The sequence below is a fragment of the Protopterus annectens genome, chromosome 9.part0 (genome assembly GCF_019279795.1).
Source record: "Protopterus annectens isolate FY-2018-M chromosome 9.part0, PAN1.0, whole genome shotgun sequence".
Taxonomy (NCBI): domain Eukaryota; kingdom Metazoa; phylum Chordata; order Ceratodontiformes; family Protopteridae; genus Protopterus; species Protopterus annectens.
The window spans coordinates 1,341,948,965-1,341,969,995 of NC_056743.1; the positions used below are offsets into that span (position 1 = coordinate 1,341,948,965).

The 21,031-nt window shown below is 43.3% G+C and overlaps 1 protein-coding gene across 1 annotated transcript in view; it reads right to left on the reverse strand.

Annotated features, from left to right (window-relative positions):
• Positions 1-21,031, reverse strand: part of NSD3 (nuclear receptor binding SET domain protein 3) — a 4,286,093-nt gene that overhangs the window by 1,648,868 nt on the left and 2,616,194 nt on the right. The window contains exon 13 of the mRNA XM_044084319.1: positions 741-867. Coding sequence (XP_043940254.1) covers positions 741-867 — 127 coding nt within the window. The remainder of the gene's footprint in view (positions 1-740; positions 868-21,031) is intronic.

Below are 21,031 nucleotides of genomic sequence, written 5' to 3' on the forward strand. Positions count from 1 at the left end.
GCAACACATGCAACTGGGGGCTTATTGTTCAGCAAACAATTTACACAAGTCTGTTTGGTAAGCTTAGGTTCAAACAGCAGTGAAATATGACTGCTGGTAATGTTTTATTGAAAGCCCTTAACAACAAGAAAAATAAATAAATAATTGCATACACCCCTAAAACCTATTAGCTTAATACTAAGACCGTGATGATAAAGTAACACCTCTATATAGAGGTACGGATTAAAACCCCCTTAAATACAGCCATTTAATTTTACTATGGCATTACAAACCAATGAAGAGAAAATTAAGTGAAGTGAACATTCCAACAGAAAGGAAGTTCAGACATAATGAAGCAGTTGTGATTGTATACAATCCAGAAAGTGGGAAGAATAAATATTCCAATGGCATTTAATTAAAAGATGACGGAAAGATACTCACTAGAAATTCTCAACAAGAGTTATCTGCTCTTTTAACAAATACTTTCATTTTTTTATTTATGTATCTTGGATGTTCCAGAATTTATAAGTCACCTAGAGCCAGTATTCCTAAAAAAATCCAATGGTGTTACATGCCGGTGTGTATGAAGTTTGGAATTGCTGCAGTGCCAAATTAACTCTCCTCTGGCCTTTTGGTCAGACATGAATACAGATCTACTTTAATGATTGAAAACTGAAAGAATTAAGCAATTTTGCTTTTATAGATGAAGCATAATACAACCACTATGACAATCATATAATTAGAAATTTATGTTGATTTACCATTTAAACATTCCGTACAGATGAACTCTCCCTCAGGTGGAGCACTAAGTCCCAAACATTCCGCATGGAAAAGCTGACAGCACTCTCCATCGCAGGTAACCAGAGTCTCACCAAAGCTTTCACAAATCTAAAAGTAGTTAAGTGAAACAAGCTGGTAAATAGCAGATACATTCTTACTGTTCCAGATGACCTATGGGGCAAAACCACCTTGGTGGGTCGATGATTGGGGTCATTCTGTTTTCATTTTTCATTCAAATTCAGTTTTTTTTTTTTATTTATCTGAAGCTCTCCTTTGTTACATGCTGCAAACATGTCCCAATCTCATGCACCACATTAATAGTGTACATCCAATCCCTATGGCCACTAGTTCAATCAAAAAACACAGTTATGTAGGTGAAGTTACCATAACAGTAGATGTTTGAATAGATCACTGTTGCAGTAGCCTAAGCTATTTGGGTTATATTCTGACAAGGATATGACCAAAAGACAAGCTTTTCAAAACTTAAGGGCACCTTCCATGCACTCTGCCACAAGTTCAAGCAGAGCTCCATATAAAAAGACATTTAGAGCACCAAAAATCTCATATCTTTCTTGCGCAAGGAAGGGAGGCAATGGCCCTGAAAGGAAAATGTTAGGAAAAATAAAACAGCAGTAACAATATACACAGAGGGAAATGAAGGTAGGGTACAGCTACTGCAACACTGATCTATTCGACCATCTTACTGTTAAGTTTACTTACACAACTTTACTATATTCATCATTAGATCACTGCTGCAGGAGCCTAAGCAATTTGGGTAGATTATCATAGCTAAGAAAAAGATAAGGAGGAGGAAGTTTAAGAATACAGGACAGTGCTAGCAAAGCCTGTTCTGGATCTGGAAAAGGAATCCAGTTTGGAATGCCTTGTAAAAATCTGTATATAGGACCATACAGCTGCCTCTACAATACTTTTATAATCCAACCCTTTCCAAAAAGCCACAGATGAAACCAAAGCCCTAGTAGAATGGACCTTAGGGTTAGCCCTGTCTGGGGGTGGCTTATTATGGTAACAGTATGAAAAGGAAACAGCATGAGACAATCATCTGGAGATTGTCTGCTTTGACAATGGTTGTCCTTTTCCTCTTACCTTCACAGGAAACAGCTGATCAAGCTTTCCTGAAGGACTCTGTTCTGTCCAAGTCATACCTGAGTCACCTGTGGGCATCTACATTATGCACTATTCCTCTCACCCCACTATTACGTTCTGAAAAAAAGACAGGGAAATTAATGAACTGTCTCAAAGTAAACTCTGAAACCATATTATTTATAAGATGAGGACTTATTCTCAAAGAAACACTGTCTTTCTAAAAAACAGGGTAAAGTTTGATTCACCATAAAAGCATGTAACCCAGCTACTCTTTTATCACAAGTCAGAGCGAGTAATATTACTTTCTATGCAATAACTTTAAATCCACCTAATTAGCTGGTTCATATGGAAGAAGAATTATCTTGTCAAGCACAAAATTAAAATCCCAAGACATCACCTGTTTTCTAGGTGGATTAATGTGCAAAACCCCTTTCAAAAACTGCTTGATTTGAAGACTGAAAGACAGGAGATCCAAGGGCAGACAAGCAGAACTGGGTGAAAGATGAATCTTGACAGAAGAGTAAGAAAGGCAAAAGGACAACAGCTCACACAAATAAACAAGAACCAGATGCAAATGGACTTTAGATGATCTCTGGTTCTTGTTATGGCACCGACTAGAAATTTTTTCCCCCACTTGCAGATATATTTCCTAGTAGCATTTTGCTTTTTGTCCTTCTTCAGTAGCTGCTGCATGTCTGCAGAAAAAAGGGGACTAAAAAGTTTCAACATTTTATCTTCAAGGCAGTCAACTGAAGAGTTTTCTGGCTGGGGTACATCAAAAAACAATGTTGTGTGAGTAAATCCAGTCTGTGGGAAAGCTTGTAATAACTGCCCTTGGTTAGTTTAAAAAAAGGGAGCTTCTCTGTTGCCTGAGCCAAAAGAGAGTCACCACCACAATCCTTGGAGAGTCCCACTAAATCTTAAGAAGAACCCTCAGTAACAGAGGGAAGGGATGGAAAAGCATAGAAATACTCCCATCCATGAGAATGAGAGGGCATCATTCTTCCAGGCCTGTTTGCAAGGAGAACTGGAACAGAATTGAACTGTCTGTTCTGAAAGAAGGAAAACAGACCTATTTCACGTATCCCCCACAGTTATATCAATTCATGGAAACTCCCAGATGCAGTTTACATTCATGAGGACATGCCCTGGTCTTCCTTAGCTTATCTGCTACAAATGTTTTGCTCTGATGGAGTGAATGAAGTCTGCACAGTCAAACTGAGCTAAATTATTACCTCCCAGGCTATTACAGCAAGTCTGCACAGGAAGTAAGCTCTGTGTACTCCCCTGTCTGTTATGTAGCACATGACTGTGGTACTGTCTGTAAATGCTGATAGAGGTCCTGTATACTAGAGATGACTCAAGGCTTTCAAAACATTTATTAGTGCATCATTTCTTTGAGACTGATGTACTTCTGTCTGTCTTGTTTATACACAAACCTTGTGCTTCCACTTTATTTGACACTGTCTCTGAGACAAAGTAGGAAGCATTTGTTTTAACAGGCAGAAGAAGTTGAAGGGAAAATGGGACCCCTAGAGTAAGAAAGAACTGCTCCTTTCACCACAGATCCTCCCTTGTTACAAACCACAAGACTGGAATCTGAAAAGGTAAGAAGTGTTGATGTAGAGACCAGACTGACCTGAGATACCAGTGAGTTTTACTTGTAAAGTCTGGCCAAGATAATCATGAGACTCTTAAAAGCCATGTATCCCAGAATCCTGAAAAATTCCTAGACAGACATCACAGAGTGGTTGGAAAATTTCAGAAAACACTCTTGGCACGTCTACTTTGTCTGGCGGAAGAAAATGTCTTCCTAGGGCAGATACACATCTACTGAGTGGCCACAATTCCAGCAAATCAATAAAAGGATTTATTTTACATTAGCACTGTTAACAACTTGTACTTATATGTACATAGCCTGTCTTACACGCAACGTCAAATGCTTCCACTGGGGCTGTCTAAGCACACAGGGACGTTGGAAGGATAACCGGGACCCAGCCAGTGGGTCCCCCTCATAGATTGAATGACAAACTATGAACTCATCCCTTTATATGTAACATCAAGGACCCTCCTTAGCAGATCGACAACTGGGATGAATCGAAAGCCTTAAATCCACCAGGGAAGAAGGAGAGGGAGGACAGCCAAAATGATGCACGTTCATTAAGTTAAGCCCTCAAGTACCAAAATACCAAATGAAGCTCAACTTCTTAAGCTGAGCTCCAGACAACACTTGTTAAAAGCGTAAAACAATAACCAAGTGCTCACAGCAGAAAAATGTCTAAAATGGAAATATTTCTGAAGCAAGCACTAGAAAGATATGCCTTGAGAAGAGGTACCTTTAACTGCAGCATTTTTCATCAGATGTTGATTCATCACATGACAAAAAATAATGCCACCAATAATACAGTTGGAAAGGGTTTGCCTGGTGACTGCCAGTCTTTTCCTTCTCAGAGTAAGAGAGATAACCATCCATTTTGTCTTCAAAACTCATAGCCCACTTCAAGATAAAGAACAGCAAATTGGCACTTGAGAGGCCACTCTGACAAAAAGAAAGATAGTGACATGAAAGGCCTAAAACTAGCCAACAGCTGGCATCAGATAATAATCCCTGTCAGTGTAATACAATGTTCAAATAGACAAATCCCAACAGCCTTCAAATTCTCTTTGAAGCTGAGCCCTGGTGTGGGAAGACCCTCTGGACCCTCCTCATCCAGGGCTACTGACCTTAGGGGACAAAATATAAATCTGTTGCGCATGGAGACTGAAGAGCCATTTCTGTCCTGGATTGTCTCACAAAAGGCTTTAAATGAGGCCTGCCTGCCATTTTTCTGACATCCTAACAACACTCCAACAGAGGGCCAGGAGCAGTATGGCAGACAACCTGCTGTTACTTCATGGCTAATGTAACAGAATGTTTCACTGCTTTAGACATCAAAGGTGGTAACATTTCCATGAGGAAAGATAGAATCAATACTAAAGCGTACAAGAGGCAAAACAGTGCGAGTGAGTTCAAAAGCTAGGCATTTATTCTTAGTCAGTATGTGACATCTCTACATATGCCAGCACTGCAACAAGTGCCCATGCACCCCCACCTAAAAGAAAGAGAGCTTCAGGGAAATGCAAACTGAAAGAGAAGACAGGATGAACACAATTACATACCCACCAAGGATGGCCCCTGATGTCAGACCTTGCTTATTAAAAACTAATCTCTACAATTCTGGAGCAAATCAGACTTACAAGTCTCCCCAAAGGTACAACTAGATATATTTACATGAACAGCATTCAAAATCAACTTTAGTCCATTACTGTAATTACACTGAATTAACATGTCATTCAACTAGGAAATATGGATTCAATCATGGACATAATAAAACAGTGACACAATGACATATCACATTTATGTATCTGATTTATGAATTCTTTACAATTAGGTAACAGAAAGATGTACATTTCTTTGGTCTAAGAAGGCATGTGGGCTACAGATCAATAAAACATACAACACACTCAAAAGGTGTATTAGACTGACAAATGGTTCTAAATACGGCCAAGGAAGGAAAGGTCTGCTATGTGTAGAAACCTACTAACCAAAATCTGATAATCTACAAAATGGCTTTGTAGAGTGGGTCTCACTGCAGGGGTACTCTTTATGAAATGCACTTTGTCTGCTTAACCAAACTTGACAAAGAGACGGTGAAGCCATGCCTTCCACTGGCTCTAAATCAGCATCCCTGACACTGTGTTGGATTAAATGGTGTAGTACTCACTGCAACCAGTTGTGACTCTCAACTAAACTAGATTCCATCTTATAAAATAATAGACAAGATAATTTATTCATCTCCTCTACTCTTCAAAATATGAAAAAGAATTCACACTATGTAAACATGAAGAAGTCATCAAAATACAGCAAAATAGGAATGTCACAGTAGGTGTATACATGCTGGTACCTGAAGGTGAACCCACGCCTGGAATTTTTCACCTGTTAACTAATGAAAACTGCAAACCAAAGTATTTCTTCAATGTGATTTTGCATAATTAGAGAGAGAAAGCTGTCACTAAATATTCGGAGATGCTAGAGATGAACTGTGCATGGAGGTTATTTTTATGGATAATTAGCCAAAACTAAGTTGCCATGGTTAATTTCAGGGAATGAACTTCTGGGTAAATCTTCTTGGAAGTGTAAAATTAGAGTTTTGGAAAGTGCAATGACGAGAAGCTTCTCTATAAGGTGAGACCAATGCAGAGGGAAAAAAGAAGTTATGTCTTACCATAATGTTTCATCTGTATTGTTGATCCTCGTTCAGTCATTACGCATGGGTATCGGTTCCGAGCTCGAAACCGAGCCGGCCATTTTCCAAGCTCGCGTCAGCTTCAAACTCTCAAGCTAAACTCTTACCCACAATCCCCCTGTCCATGTTACCTCAGATTGAGTTTGCAAGCCAAAGAAGGTAGAGGCTACCTCTGGTCAAATAACCTGAGAGAACCGGATGGTGAGATTCACTAGAAACCACAGGAGGGGGAAGGAGGGAGGGTCGTAATGACTGAACGAGGATCAACAATACAGATGGAACGTTATGTTAAGATATAACTTCTTTATCTGATATTGTTAATCCTCGTTCATTCCTTACGCATGGGACAGAGTCCCTAGCTACCTCTATTCCTGGGAAGCTCTCATGGAAGGACATTCCTGAGCACCATAGAACCAAAAGATGCTCTTCCCCTGGAGGCCAAATCCAATTTGTAATGATTGATGAAGGTATGAGGCGTAGCCCAAGTTGCAGCTGCAGAGATGTCATGTAAAGAAGCTCTGACAGGGAAGGCACCAGAAGTTGCCACCGACCTTGTAGAATGAGCTTTCATGGTAGTAGGTAACGAGATATTACGTTGTGTATAAATAAAGGTCATACAGTTCTTCAACCATCTAGCTAATGTGACCTTAGCAACAGCAGATCCTAATCTAGGTCCAGAAAAGGTCAAAAATAACTGGTCAGATTTATGAAAAGGTTTAGTCCTGTTTAAGTAAAAATGGATTTGCCTGTGTCTATCTAGGGTATGTAGGTAATACTCTCCTCTGTTTGAATGATTGGGAAAGAAAACTGGCAGTTCAATGGCTTGATTAATGGGCATTTCAGAGATCACTTTAGGCAGAAATGACGGATTATTTCTTAGAGATACTCTATCTCTATGAAAAATCAAGTATGGACTCTAGATACATAAAGCTTGAAGCTCAGAAATACGTCTGGCAGAAGTAATGGGGACCAAAAACAAGGTTTTCCATGACAAATACTTGAGGTCGCAAGAAGAGGCTGGTTCGAAAGGTGACATTGTCAGAGCTTGTAGAACTAATGATAAATCCCATGGTTGAATAGGTTCTCTAAAAGTTGGCTTCAGATGATTTACACTTTTTATGAAGGTCTTTCACAATTTATGGGACATAAGAGAGGAATCTTGGACACCCTCATGAAAATTAGAAAGTGCAGGCAAATGAACTCTAATGGTGGAGGCCGACTGAAACAGGTCGGCCAGATAGTCTAGTATTATCGACACTGGTGCTGAAAAGGGGTCTACTTGTTTATCTTTCAGTCAACAGGTAAATCTTTTCCACTTGCTCAGATAAGTAATTCTAGTGGAAGACATATGATAACCAATGAGAATATCACGTACTGGTAAAGAAAGATCATTCTGATTGGCAATCAAGGGAATTGGAGTAGCGAAGCAGTGAGCTTCAGGCTGCTCAAGTTGGGATGAATCAGGTTCTGTGGATGTGACATCAACTCCGGGTTGGATGGAGAATCCATGGTCGATCTAGTAGGTGAGGCCAAAGGAAGGAGAACCAAATCTGTCGAGGCTAAAATGCTGCTATGAGGATCACCATGCTCTTCAACCGACGGGCTTTCTTCAGAAACTGGGGAATGAGGGGAAAGTGTGGAAGTGTGTAAAGAAGACTCGAGGGCCAATCGTGGACTAGAACGTCCCTGGGTGACTGTCCCGGAGGGGGAATCAGGGAGAAGCAATTGCTGCACTTGTAGTTGGTCAGGGATGCGGAGAGGTCGCAGCAAGGACGGCCCCAGCGGTGGAAGATCTCCGCTGCTATCAAAGGATTCAGGGACCACTCGTGAGGTTGAAGAATGCACCTGCTGAGTCTGTCTGCTATCACACTGGAACTCCCGAGAATGTGCGTTGCTAGAAGAAAACAGTTGGTAGCCATCGCCCACTGCCATATCCTCATGGCCTCTCGACAAAGAGGGTAAGATTTGGTTCCACCTTGCTTGTTGATATACCAGACCACAGCCATGTTGTCTGACTGAATCATAATTGTCCCAGACGACAGCAGGGGATGGAATGCTTGCAACACCAGAAGCACCACCCTCAGCTCTAGAACATTTATATGCAGATGGGCCTCCAGTACGGACCAAGTGCCTTGGACTGTCTGTCCTTGACATAGCCCCACCCCCCACCCCATCAGGGAGGCGTCTGTGGTCACTGTGGCCTTGGGTTGCTGGGGGGAGAAGGGGCAAGACCATTGTGAGAGATTGTGTGTCATCCACCAATTTAAATCCAGTTTGCACCTGTGGGTTACTCAAATCATGGCTGAAAGAGGATGCTGAAAAGGATACCATTGGGTGAGCAGTAGCCATTGTAGAAGCCTCATGTGAAACCTGGCCAGGGGAACAATGGTGATGGAGTCTGCCATAGAACCCAACAGCTGTAGAACCAAGTGAGCCGTGGATTTTTCCTTTGAAAGGATTGGAATTACTTGTTGCTTTATCCTTAGAATTCTGTGCTCTGGAATAGCAGCTCTGCAGTTTTTTGTGTCCAAGATAACCCCTATGAATTCTGTTGACTGAGATGGAGTGAAATTGGATTTTTGCCAGTTTATGGTTATGCCTAGCCTTTGAGCAGCGAGGAGAGAGTATGCCAGGGCTTTTTCCAGTAGACGTCTGGTGGGGGCAGAAATGAGCCAGTCGTCTAGGTATGGAAACACCTGGAATCCTCGAAGTCGCAAGTGAGCTGTGACAACTGCCATGCACTTTGTGAACGCACTGGGGGCTGTAGAGAGCCTGAAGGGCAGTACTCTGAACTGGTAGTGACTGGCTTCCGTACGGAAGCGCAGAAATCTTCTTGATGGCCTGTCCACCTTTATGTGGGTAGTACGCATCTTGAAGATCTATAGAGCACATCCAATCGTCTTTTTCTAAAAGCGGGAGGATAGACTGTATTGTGACCATCCGGAATTTTTGTACTCTCTCAAACTTGTTCAATACACGGAGATCCAAAATTGTTCTCCACTCCCCGGTTTTCTTTGGCACCAAAAATAGTCTTGAGTAGAATCCGGATCCTATCTGGTCTGGAGGGACTATTTGGATGACTCTTTTTCTTAGCAGCTTTTCTATCTCTAGTGCTGCTTCTTCCCTTTGACTGGGGTGGAACATCGGGAAGATTTTTTGAAGGGACGGGACAAAGATCGAAGGCGATATGATAACCTCTGGTTGTAATCCTTTGTACCCAAGAATCGGTGGTGATGGTTAGCCAGGCAGGAGGGTACAAGGAGAAATGTCGCCCAACCACCTCCAGGGGAAAGGAGTTGGGTCGCTCTTCAGGAGCACTGGCAGGATTGACCAGGGAAAGAATCCCTGGAACCCTGGTTACGCGGACCCCCTCTGCCCCGAAAAGAGCATCTTCCCTGTGAGTTTGCCCCTCTGCCTCTGCGGGAGAACTCGGCCTGTGTGTCACGGAAAGGACACTGAGATTTCTTGAACCATATCCTCCCACTCTTTTGGTTTCGGGAGAAAGCACATTGAGGGGAAGAATAATGGACACCTATGGCAGAAAGGGTCTTACCGTCCTGTTCACATCTGGCCAGTGTGCTTTTAACTTTGGGCCCAAACAACAAGGAGGCCTCAATGGGAGCATTAAGAAAGGAAGACTTAAAGGGTTCCACGAATTTGCAAAAGCGCATCCAGGCGTGTTGTCTCAAGACCACAGCTGAACCCACTGCTCCTTCTAATGCATGAGATATCAATCGCATAGAGGAGTTAGATATAGATTCAATGGTGGCCAGCTGAGAGGCCACTTTGTCACAGACGTCATCAGACACGGCACCAGCCAAGGTTTCAGAGAGCACAGAAACCAGATCCCTCTGAAGCCTAGTAAAATGTGCCATATAATTCAGGGACCTGATAGCAAAGGTCGCTGAAGCAAAGGTGCGCTTCCCTCTCCTGTCCAGGGCCCAGGACTCTCTGTTAGGTGGATGGACAGACTGGCTTTCTTCTTCTGCAAGATCCTTCTAGGCCTTGGTGCCGAAGGTATAGGCACCGAAAGCACTGGGGTTTCAGCGGTGTTCTGACTGTGGATACAAGCTGCCTACTTCCGATGCACACTCTTTGTGTGTTTATTGTTTGGGAGCTTCCCATTTGTCTGTTGACCCACCCTGTACTATTTGTGAGAATTTTTCTAACTGAACCTTGTTGGAAAGGAAAAACAAGATGTTACTTAAAGGACTTCTAAAATCTCCATTTTCAAAGGCTATTTCTGGGTCGCCGGCTTCAACCCCTCCTAGAGCCCATAAGAAAACTTTGGTTGTTGCTACTAAGGCTAAATCTTTGCCTTCGTCCCCGGCTGGGGACTTCGGCTCCGGAGCTCTCTCAGTCAGCCCTAGTGCTTTCGGTGCCTAGACCTTCGGCACTGAGGCCTTCGGCTTCATTAGTGATTTCGGCTCCGTCTACTCCTGCAGCTTTCTATATATCGGCACCAAGGGACTTCTCAGTTCAGACCATTACCATTGTATCGGCACCGACCGTTCAGTCGGCACAGACCTTGATCGCGTTGGCTTCGAGATCTTCATTGGAACCGATGCCTTTATTGTTGACTCCTGTCATGTCGGTTCCAGCTTCGGCACCGACAACCACTTCGGCATCGATCCAGCAATGGTACAAGAGAGTACCCGAAGGTATGAGCAAAAGAGAGAAAAGGATTACCAACGATGGTAAAGAGAGAATACCTCGAGGTAAAAGTGGTAAAGAAAGACGCAGAAAAACCTGAAGAAATTATGAACGCTAGATGCGATAATGTAAGAGACAATAAAATATTAACTTTCCTGACAGAAAAGTAATCTGTAAAACTATTAAACAACTGAAAGTACTTCGCCCAAGAGAAGTAGCTTGACACGACCGAATGGCAACACAGCAAACGAAATCTGAGGTAAAAGGGAGGGGGGGTTGTGGATAAGAGTTTAGCTCGAGAGTTTGAAGCTGACGCGAGCTTGGAAAATGGCCGGCTCTGTTCCGAGCTCAGAACCGATAACCATGCATAAGGAATGAACGAGGATTAACAATATCAGCTCAAACCTTTCTGCCCTTGTTATGCTTTGCTTGCTCTTTTACAGAAATTTCATGATTAGGGGAATGCATGGAGATGTCACAAAAGCTACTTCCAGACCACTGCATCCCTGGATGTCTACCCCTCAGGGAGTTTATGGAAAATGGCTAATGTATTTGGTGTGCTGGCTGGAGAGGTAAATAGGTCACTGCATGGCTTCCCCCAGCAGCGTAAAACATTATGTTATGTACTAACCTGAATATTAGAGTTCTCTGGTCTCTGTCGAGACACTGGAATAGCAGGACTGGTGCCTTCAGTGCCCTCTAGTGATGGCAACAAACTTGAGCTTCTTCCTGTCCATAGCTAACAGCTTCTGCTGCCTTCTCCAGATTGAGAAGTCCAGCATTAAGCATATAGCTACAGAGACAAAGGAAGGAATTTAAGTAATGGTCCATTCACAGACTTTCTCAAAAAGAGAATTTGGTGGGAGAATGTGGGCGGTTTGTTCCTGCGCCTGGACAGAGACCAGAGAAACCTTATGTTCTCAAAAATACATTACTTTTGTATTTCTCAGGTCCTGTCCTGACACTAACAGCAGGACAGTATCCCCAGCCAACAAGGGTGGCCTAGCCCAGCAAACCATTGAGAATTGTAATTTCAAAGGATGCTCTCATGCATGAGCTACAGTTGAGACTTTAATGCTTAGCAAAAATATACAGATAAGACCAAGCTGTCACTGCCGTAATCTCATCAAGTGTAAGGTTACCTAGAAAGGCCATGGACGTAGCTTGGGAAGTAACAGACTTTAGCTTCTAGTGGGACACAAAACTAGCTGCTGTGTAACAGAATGGAATGCAATCTGAAATCTACTTTGCCAATGAAAGTTTGGTAAACTTATGCCAAGTTTAAGTGTCAGAAACTTGACAAAACATTGTTCATCCTGGTTATAAAAAAAAAAAAAAATAAAAAAAAAATAAAATCATCTGTGAGCATCTAAGCAATGCAGCAAGTGCACCCCATTGTTAAAGTATTTAAGTATTTCAGAAAAATACTGGGAAGTCAATGCACCCTCTAAAGTGGTCTGGGTAGTTACTATGGGCATAAAGGATGGTTTCATCCTAAGAGTTACCCGATCCTCATGAGAAACAATGCACAGGTACTGAGAAGAGAGGGCCTGATGCTTAAAAAAAAAAAAAAAAAAAAAAAAAAAGCTATGTACATACCATAAAGTACAGTTGTGTACCTACCATAAATGTAGATGTTCGAGTGTATTCACTGTTGCAGTCATTACTCTTGGGTTATCCTGCTGGCAGGCTACCCACAGTCGGCCAGAATTCCAAAGTCTAGGTCCGGATTCGGTTGCTGTCGCCTCTTCCCTGACGTCAGTGTACCAGGGGTATAAAAGATGCAGCTGACGCCATTTTCTTCAGTTTTTCTTGCCCCAGATGTCAGGTGCCCCCAAAATGGTAGGCTACAAAATTATGCCAATAATTATGCATGCAGTAAAATGAACATTTCCTTCATCTACAAGCAAATACACCACATAGGTTGTATAAGATAGAGAAGTACAGGTAAGTCCCAACAAAGAAAATGGGAATGGTGGGTGAGTAACCTGGACTGCAACACTGAATACACTCGAACATCTACATTTATGGTAGGTACACAACTGTACTATGTTCATCGTGTTTCACTATTGCAGTCATTACTCTCGGGTTGAATCCCAAAGCTGAGGTTGGGTGGCTGGGCCTAAATAGGATTAGGAGAGGCTATAAGGCCCTGCAGAACTGCAGTGGCGAAGCCTGCTCTGGATTTAGAGTAGAGAGGTAAATGGTAGTGCTTTGTAAAAGTGCGCACTCAACTCCACGTTGCAGCCACTAAAATGTCTTTGGTTGGTACTCCTCTGAGAAAGGCTGCTGAAGTGGCTGCTGCCCTGGTAGAATGAGGCCTAATGCCCTTGGGCACTGATTTGCCATGTTGTGAGTAGCAGAAACGAATGCAGTGGCCTATCCATTTTGAAATAGTCTGTTTTGAGATAGGCTTTCCTTGAGATCCTGCAGCATATGTCACTAAAAGTTGCTCAGTTTTCCTGAAAGCTTTAGTTCTGTCCAAGTAGAAGTGTAGTTGTCTGTGTATGTCCAAAGAATGTAGACGTCTCTCACCCTTATTCTGTGGGTTTGGATAAAAGGTAGGCAAATGAATGGTTTGGTTAAGGGCCACAGTGGATACCTTAGGCATAAATGTCGGGTTCGTCCTTAGAGAAACCCTGCCTGGATGGAAAATGATGAAAGGTTCCACAGCCATGAGTGCCTGTATCTCTGAAACTCGTCTTGCAGAGGTTACTGCTAGGAGCAGAGCTGTTTTTCAAGATAAAAACTTTATATCAGCTGTATTGGCTGGCTCAAAGGGCGGCAGTGTGAGTTTTTCCAAGACATAACTGAGGTCCCATGTAGGTATTGGGGCACTCCTTGGAGGTCTTATGTTTTTGGCCCCTCTGAGGTACTGCCTTAGCAAAGGATTGGAAAAAATAGGAGGTTCCGTATTGTAATGAGATGAAATGGCAGAGGCATGAATTTTAATTGATGAAAAGGATAGGCCTTTGTCCAGCATCTCAGTTAGGTACTGTAAAATCTGAGGGATATTTGGTACAGATGTGACAATTCCTTGTGCCTGGTTCCAAGCACAGAATCTTTTCCAATTTTCTGCATAATATTTTCTGGTACTGGGCCTCCTGGCCTCCAAAATACATCCATCACTGCATTAGAGAGAGTTGTGTTTTGAATGGTTACATTATCCGTCATGCTGCCAGATTTAGGGTCCTGAGTTGGCTGTGCAGAATCTGATTGTTTTGCTGGGTCAGTAAGTGAGGAATTAGAGGCAATGTCCAGGCTGGCCCTTGAGACAAACTTTTTAGGATTGGGTACCAGTGCTGGCGTGGCCAGTCTGGGGCAATCAGAATCATTCTTGGCTTCTCTTGTCTGACCTTTAGGAGCACCTTGAGGAGGAGAGGCAGAGGAGGATAGGCATATACTGTTAGACTTTTCCAGCTGAATGACAGAGCATCCACTTTCCACGCTTGCTTGTGATAAGTCCTTGTGCAGAAATTCTGTAGTTGGCAGTTGTGAGGGGAGGCAAATAGATCTATGTCTGGGCATCCCCATTCCTTTGTTATCATGCTGAAGACTTGTGGATCCAGTTTCCACTCGTGGGGATCCGTGAGGTTTCTGCTTAGTTCGTCTGCCAGATTATTGTTCTTTCCTGGCAGGAACTGTGCTTGCAGGTGTACTTGATAAGTCAATGCTGTGTCACACAAAGCCATGGCTTGTCTGCAGAGGGGGTAGGAATGTGTGCCTCCCTGCTTGTTTATGTACCACATGACTGTAGTATTGTCCGTCCTTATCAGTAGTTGTCCTGGATGGAGTAGATCCTTAAAAGCTGTCAGGGCATTCTGAACAGCTAGCATCTCTTTTTGATTGATATGTAGATGCATTTGGCTTGTGAACCATGTGCCCTGAATACATTTTCCTGCCATGTGTGCTCCCCAGGCATAATCTGATGCATCTGTTGTTATTGACTGCCTGGCTGTGGGTAGAGCGAATGGCTGTCCCTTGTTGATAAGACAGGCATATGCCCACCATCGAAACCTGATTGCAGGCAAGGAATTAATGCTTCCAGGCTTTGACAATGTTGAGTCCAGACACTTTTTAGGTACCACTGAAGTTTCCTCATATGCAGTCTGACATATGGAATTAGCAGAATGCAGGATGCCATGAAGCCCAAAGCCTGCAGAATTTTTCTTGCAGATAACTGGGTTTTTGTTGCCAACATTTTGAAGTAAGAAGTTAGTTGCCTTTGTTTGTCTGGCGTGAGATAAGCCATCTGGGCAGTTGTATTTAAGCTTGCACCCAAGAATATTATCTCTTGAGAAGGTACTAGTTTTGATTTATTTTCGTTTACTGTGTACCCTAAGCAAATTAATAATCTTTTTACGAACGCCAGATGCTTTAGTAGAGTGTCCTTGTTTTCTGCTTGTATAAGGCAGATGTCCAAGTAAGGATATATCTGAATTCCTCTTTGTCTGCAAAATGCAATTACTGATGCCAGGCATTTTGTGAAGATCCTGGGCGCAGTAGATAAGCCAAAGGGCAGTGCAGAGAATTGGTAGTGCATTGAGCCAGCTATGAATCTGAGGTATCTTCTGCAAGATTGTCTGATTGGGATATGCAGGTATGCCTTTTTTAGGTCCAAAGTTACAAGCCAAGCCTTCTTGCCCAGCATGGCAGAAGCTGCTGCAGAGTTAACATTTTGAATTTTGGAATGTCCAGAAATGTGTTTAGAATAGACAGGTCCAGTATTGGTCTCCAGGTTTTGTTCTTTCTGGGTACCAAGAAACGTCTTGAGTAAAATCTTTGTCCCTGCTCTTGCTGTGGTACTTGCTGAATGGCCCTCACGTTCATAAGGGACGAAACTTGTTTTTGTGCCTCTGCCCATTGATTGTGTGGCAGGTTTGGCATACCTTTTGCCTTTGGCAGGGTGTGAAAGTGGAACCTGTAGCCCTGGGACACTATATTCAATACCCATTTGTTCTGGGTGATCATGTGCCAATTTTGAGAGAAAAGTGCTAGTTTTCCCCCTAAGGGGGGTGCAAGAAGATAAGTGCTAGGTGCTGGTAGAGGCAAGTCATTGGGACTGTTTCCTGTATTGCTGTGCTTTGTCTTCTACACTTTTGGAGGTGGTAGAAGTGCCCCACTGTTTAGGCCTGTATGAGCCCTGGTGCTGGGATCTTCCTCCGGGACGTCTGTATCTGCCTCTTTGTGGCCTGTCTGACACTGGAAAGGACCAATTATTTGTAGGCCAGTTCCTGCTAAATCTTGGTGGCTGAACCTCTAAGAAATCCTTTACTGTTTGCACAGATTTTGCTTTGTCCTCCATTTTCTTCAAAACCTCCTCTGCTTTAACACCAAATAAAGTATCATGCTGTAATGGAGCATCTAATAATTTTGCTTTAACATGATCAGGTAGATTTTGTTCCTTTAACCAAGCATGCCTCCTAATGACAGAACCCGTAACTACGGCCCTGCAGGAGGCCTCCAGAGAATCAAAACCACATTGCAATGTATGTTTTCCCACTTGTTCAGTTGCATGCAATAAATCCTGCATTTCATTATTTTCTGCACAATCAGAATTAGCCAACATTTTCTGTTTTAACAGTGACATTAAGTATTGCTGATATTTAATAATATGAAATTGACAATTTAAAGCCCTCACAGCCAAAGTAGCAGAAGAGTAAACCTTTTTCCCCCATCTGTCTAGTGCCCTTGAATCCCTGTCAGAAGGGATAAGGTTTTTTGCAGTAGCGGCCTTAACCCCCTTGGGACCCTGAGAAATAGCTACTGGGTCAGCAGCAGGGTTTTTATAAAGAAATTTATGTGAATCTGGAACCCTGTAGTATCGGTCTGGTTTAAGAGGAGCTGGAGGTAAGGAGTTTGGAGAAAGGCCGGACTCTGAAAATACATCATCTACAATGTCTAGCACAGGGGGAACAGCAAGAGGCCTGTGCTGAGGAAGTAAAAGAAAATCTCTAAGTCTGAGTAATCTTGGCTGTCCCAGTGGAAGTGCTCCCTCATGGTATGCAGGGTTTCCCCAAAAGAATAATCCTCAGGAAGAGAGGCTGAAGGAATGGATTCGTCAGCATCAGAATCCTCATAGGGAGGAAGAGAATATTCCTGTACAGAAGAGGAGTCAGAGGAAATGGAAACCTGATCTGAAGAGTCATAGCCTGTCTCTTGCCTAGGCCTCTTGTCAGGAGGGGGATGGGAACCCCTGATCAAGGTAATAAGGTCTTCGGCCATTTTGAGCATCTGTTTCTTAGGCATGGAAGTCTGTCCTGGAGAATGTTGTGCTTGTTTCTTTGTCTTTAAAGCTGCTTTAGCCTTTGCTTTTGAAGCTGAAGTAGGCTTTACATAAAGCTGTGTAGGTCTGAAAACACCCTCAGAAGCTGATGCCTGCTCAGCGGCTCCGGACCCATCTGAGGGAATGATTTCCAAGTGTCCAATACCTTGAGTATCCAGGGCCTATCTGGCTCCACGTGGGAGTCGTCAGCCATCTGTGGCTCTGAGGTAGCGGGTGTCAGGGGCTGCAAAAGCACCTCACTGAGAACCGGCGACTGGCTTAGCGGAAGCTTCGTCTGTTTTGGATCTCGGATGCCTGTCCTTCTCTTTTTCCTTGCGTTTTTTTGAAACTCCGGTAGTCTGCTGTTCCGACGGCATTATGTAATTGAATTTTCGGCCAAAGTAATGATAAGCAAAATCAAACCAACGCTTAATAGTGCGTTAGTTGAATCTAGCACAAAACCGACAGCTAGCAACGTTATGATCAGGGCCTAGGCAAGGAATACAATAAGAATGAAAATCCTTATGAGGTATTTGCTTCCCACAAGATATACAATTGTTAACTTTTTCTGACATCAGTCTGGAGCAAGAAAAAAAGTTTCCCCAACAGGGTACTAAGCTTTAATGAAGACTTCGGATCTGAAATTCGTCTGTGAAAATCTCAGGAGTCGGCCGACTAGCACAAGCGAACTACTTTTGCTTCGGGCAGCAAGAAAGACTGAAGAAAATGGCGTCGGCTGCATCTTTTATACCCCTGGCGCACTGACGTCAGGGAAGAGGCGACAGCAACCGACGCCAGACCTAGACTTTGGAATTCTGGCCGACTGCAAGTAGCCTGCCAGCAGAATAACTCAAGAGTAATGACCGCAACAGTGAAACACAATGAACATCAATAGATCCATGTTGTCTTTCTCCATCTGGTTCAACCTGAAGGTTATAGGATCAGACACTAGCCATTTGTTCAAGACTTCAGCTTGCCAGGCTCCGCCTCTACTACCCAGAATCCGTCTTCTCCCATGAATATCTCAGATCGAATTTGCTCATCTCTACCTAATTTAACTGAGGCACCAATCTAATCGAAGAAGAATTAAAAACCACAACAAAAAAACGATAAATAACCTCTTCACTCAATCAACCTGTGACAAAGCACTTTCCATACTAGTGGGGGCAGGAGGGATGGAAAGTTGAACCAGACAGAAAAGACAACACAGATCTATCATTTTGTCGAGTACAAAGTTATGTCTTACCATAACGTTCCATCTAAGTTGTTTATCTTCTTTCATTCATCACCAACAGGTTCTGTTCTGAGCCCTCGGAACCGAGTTGTTCTAGTACCAAGCTTGCGCCAGCCAAAAAACTCTCGAGTTAAGTCTCTACCCAGAATGACCTTCTCCCTGTTACCTCAGATCGAGTTTGCTAAGAAAAGGAAGTAAAGCCAAGGCCACTTTTGTGCAAGTACCCTAGGGCAGCACTTAGACCCAAAGCATCCCCCAGGAACCTTTGGAGGGAGGGGAGTGATGAATGAAAGAAGATGAACAACACAGATGGAACGTTATGGTAAGACTTAAGTTCTTTATCTGACGTTGTTAATCTTCTTTCCATTCATCACTGATGGGACAGAATCTCCAGCTACCTTGAGGTCCACGGGCAGCCCTTATGGAAGAATATTCCTGAGTACCATTGAGCCGAAGGCAACTCTCCCTCTGGAGACCAGGTCCAATTTGTAAGGTATGAGGCTTAGCCAAAGTAGCTGCTGCATAGATGTCATCCATTGAGGCCCTGGAGTGGAACACTATAGAAATTGCCATAGATCTAGTGGAATGGGTTTTGACTTTTGGCATGGCTTCATTATGGAGGGAATAGGTGAAAAGTACAGTTGTGTACCCACCATAAATGTAGATGTTCGACTGTATTCACTGTTGCAGTCATTACACTTAGGTTATCCTGCTGGCAGGCGACCCGTAGTTGGCCCGAGTTCCAAAGTCTTGGTCCATCGTCGGTTGCTGTCGCCCCTTCCCTGACGGCAGTGTGCCAGGGGTATAAAAGTTGCAACCGACGCCATTTTCTTCGTTTTTTTTCTTGCCCCAGATGTCAGGTGCCCCCAGATATAAAGGCTGTAAAGATAAACATATGCCAAACAACCATGCATATATCATAAAAAACATTTTCTTCTTCTAAAAGCAAATACACCACATAGGTTGTATAGAGTTGAGAAGTACAGAATAGTCCCAGCAAAGACGGGGATGGTGGGTGGGTAACCAGGACTGCAACAGTGAATACACTCTAACATCTACATTTATGGTAGGCACACAAATGTACTATGTTCATCGTGTTTCACTGTTGCAGTCATTACACTTGGGTAAAATCCCAAAGCTTAGGCAGGGTGGCTGGGTCTAGACTGGATATGGCGAGGCTAACAAGCCCTGCAGAACTGCAGTGGCAAAGCCTGCTCTGGATTTGGAGTAGCGAGGTAGGTGGTAGTGCTTGGTAAAAGTGTGCACTGAGCTCCAGTTTGCAGCTTCTAATATGTCTTTGGTTGGTACCCCTCTGAGGAAAGCTGCTGAAGTGGCTGCTGCTCTGGTAGAATGAGGCCTAATGCCCTTAGGCACAGATTTGCCATGTTGTGCATAACAGAAGCGGATGCAGTGTCCTATCCATTTGGAGATTGTCTGCTTTGTAATAGGTTTTCCTTGTGATCCTGCAGCATATGCTACAAAAAGTTGCTCAGTTTTTCTGAAAGCTTTTGTTTTGTCCAAGTAAAATCATAGCTGCCTGTGAATATCCATAGAGTGCAGAAGTCTTTCCCCTTTATTCTGGGGATTTGGGTAGAAAGTAGGCAAATGAATAGTTTGGTTTTAGGCCACACTGGAGACCACTTTTGGCATGAATGTTGGGTTCGTCCTTAGAGAAACCCTGTCCCGGTGAAAAATGAGGAAAGGTTCCACAGCCACCAATGCCTGTAACTCTGAAACTCTTCTTGCTGAAGTTATTGCTAGGAGCAGAGCAGTTTTCCATGACAAGAATTGTAGATCGGCTGTGCTGGCTGGTTCAAAAGGAGGCAGTGTTAGTTTTTCTAAAACAAAATTGAGGTCCCAAGTAGGTACTGGTGCTCTCCTAGGGGGTCTTATATTCTTTGCCCCTCTGGGGTACTGTCGTAGTAGAGGATGTGAAAAAAATAGGAGGATCCGTATTGTAATGAGCTGAAATGGCAGAGGCATGGATTTTAATAGAAGAAAAAGATAGGCCTTTGTCCAACAACTCAGTCAGGTATTGTAAAATCTGAGGCATATTAGGGATCAGTAGGTCGAGACCTTGTGCCTGGTTCCAAGCACAGAATCTCTTCCATTTTTCAGCATAAGATGTCCTAATGCTGGGTCTCCTGGCTTCCAAAATTATATCCATAACAGCTTTAGAGAGAGGTGCAGTCTGAGTGGCTACATTATCTGCCATGCTGCCAGGTTTAAGGTTCTGAGTTGACTGTGCAGAATCTGATTGTTTTGCTGTGTCAGAAGATGAGGGATTTGAGGTAGAGGCCAAGGCGTGCCTTGGGACAAAATCTTTAGGATTGGGTACCAGTGCTGGCTTGGCCAGTCTGGTGCAATCAGGATCATTTTTGGCTTCTCGTCTGACTTTTAGAAGCACCTTGGTGAGAAGAGGCATTGGAGGGAAGGCATAGACTGTCAGATTTTTCCAGTTGAAAGATAGAGTATCCACTTTCCATGCTTGAGAGTGAGAAGTCCTTGTGCTAAATTTCTGTAATTAGCAATTGTGAAGGGAGGCAAATAGATCCACGTCTGGGCGTCCCCATTCCCTTATTATCATGTTGAACACTTATGGATTTAGCTTCCATTCGTGAGGATCCATGAGATTTCCGCTTAGTTCGTCTGCCAGTGTATTTTTTGTTCCTGGCAGGAATTGTGCTAGCAGATGTACCTGATAATGATAAGTCAGTGCTGTGTTCC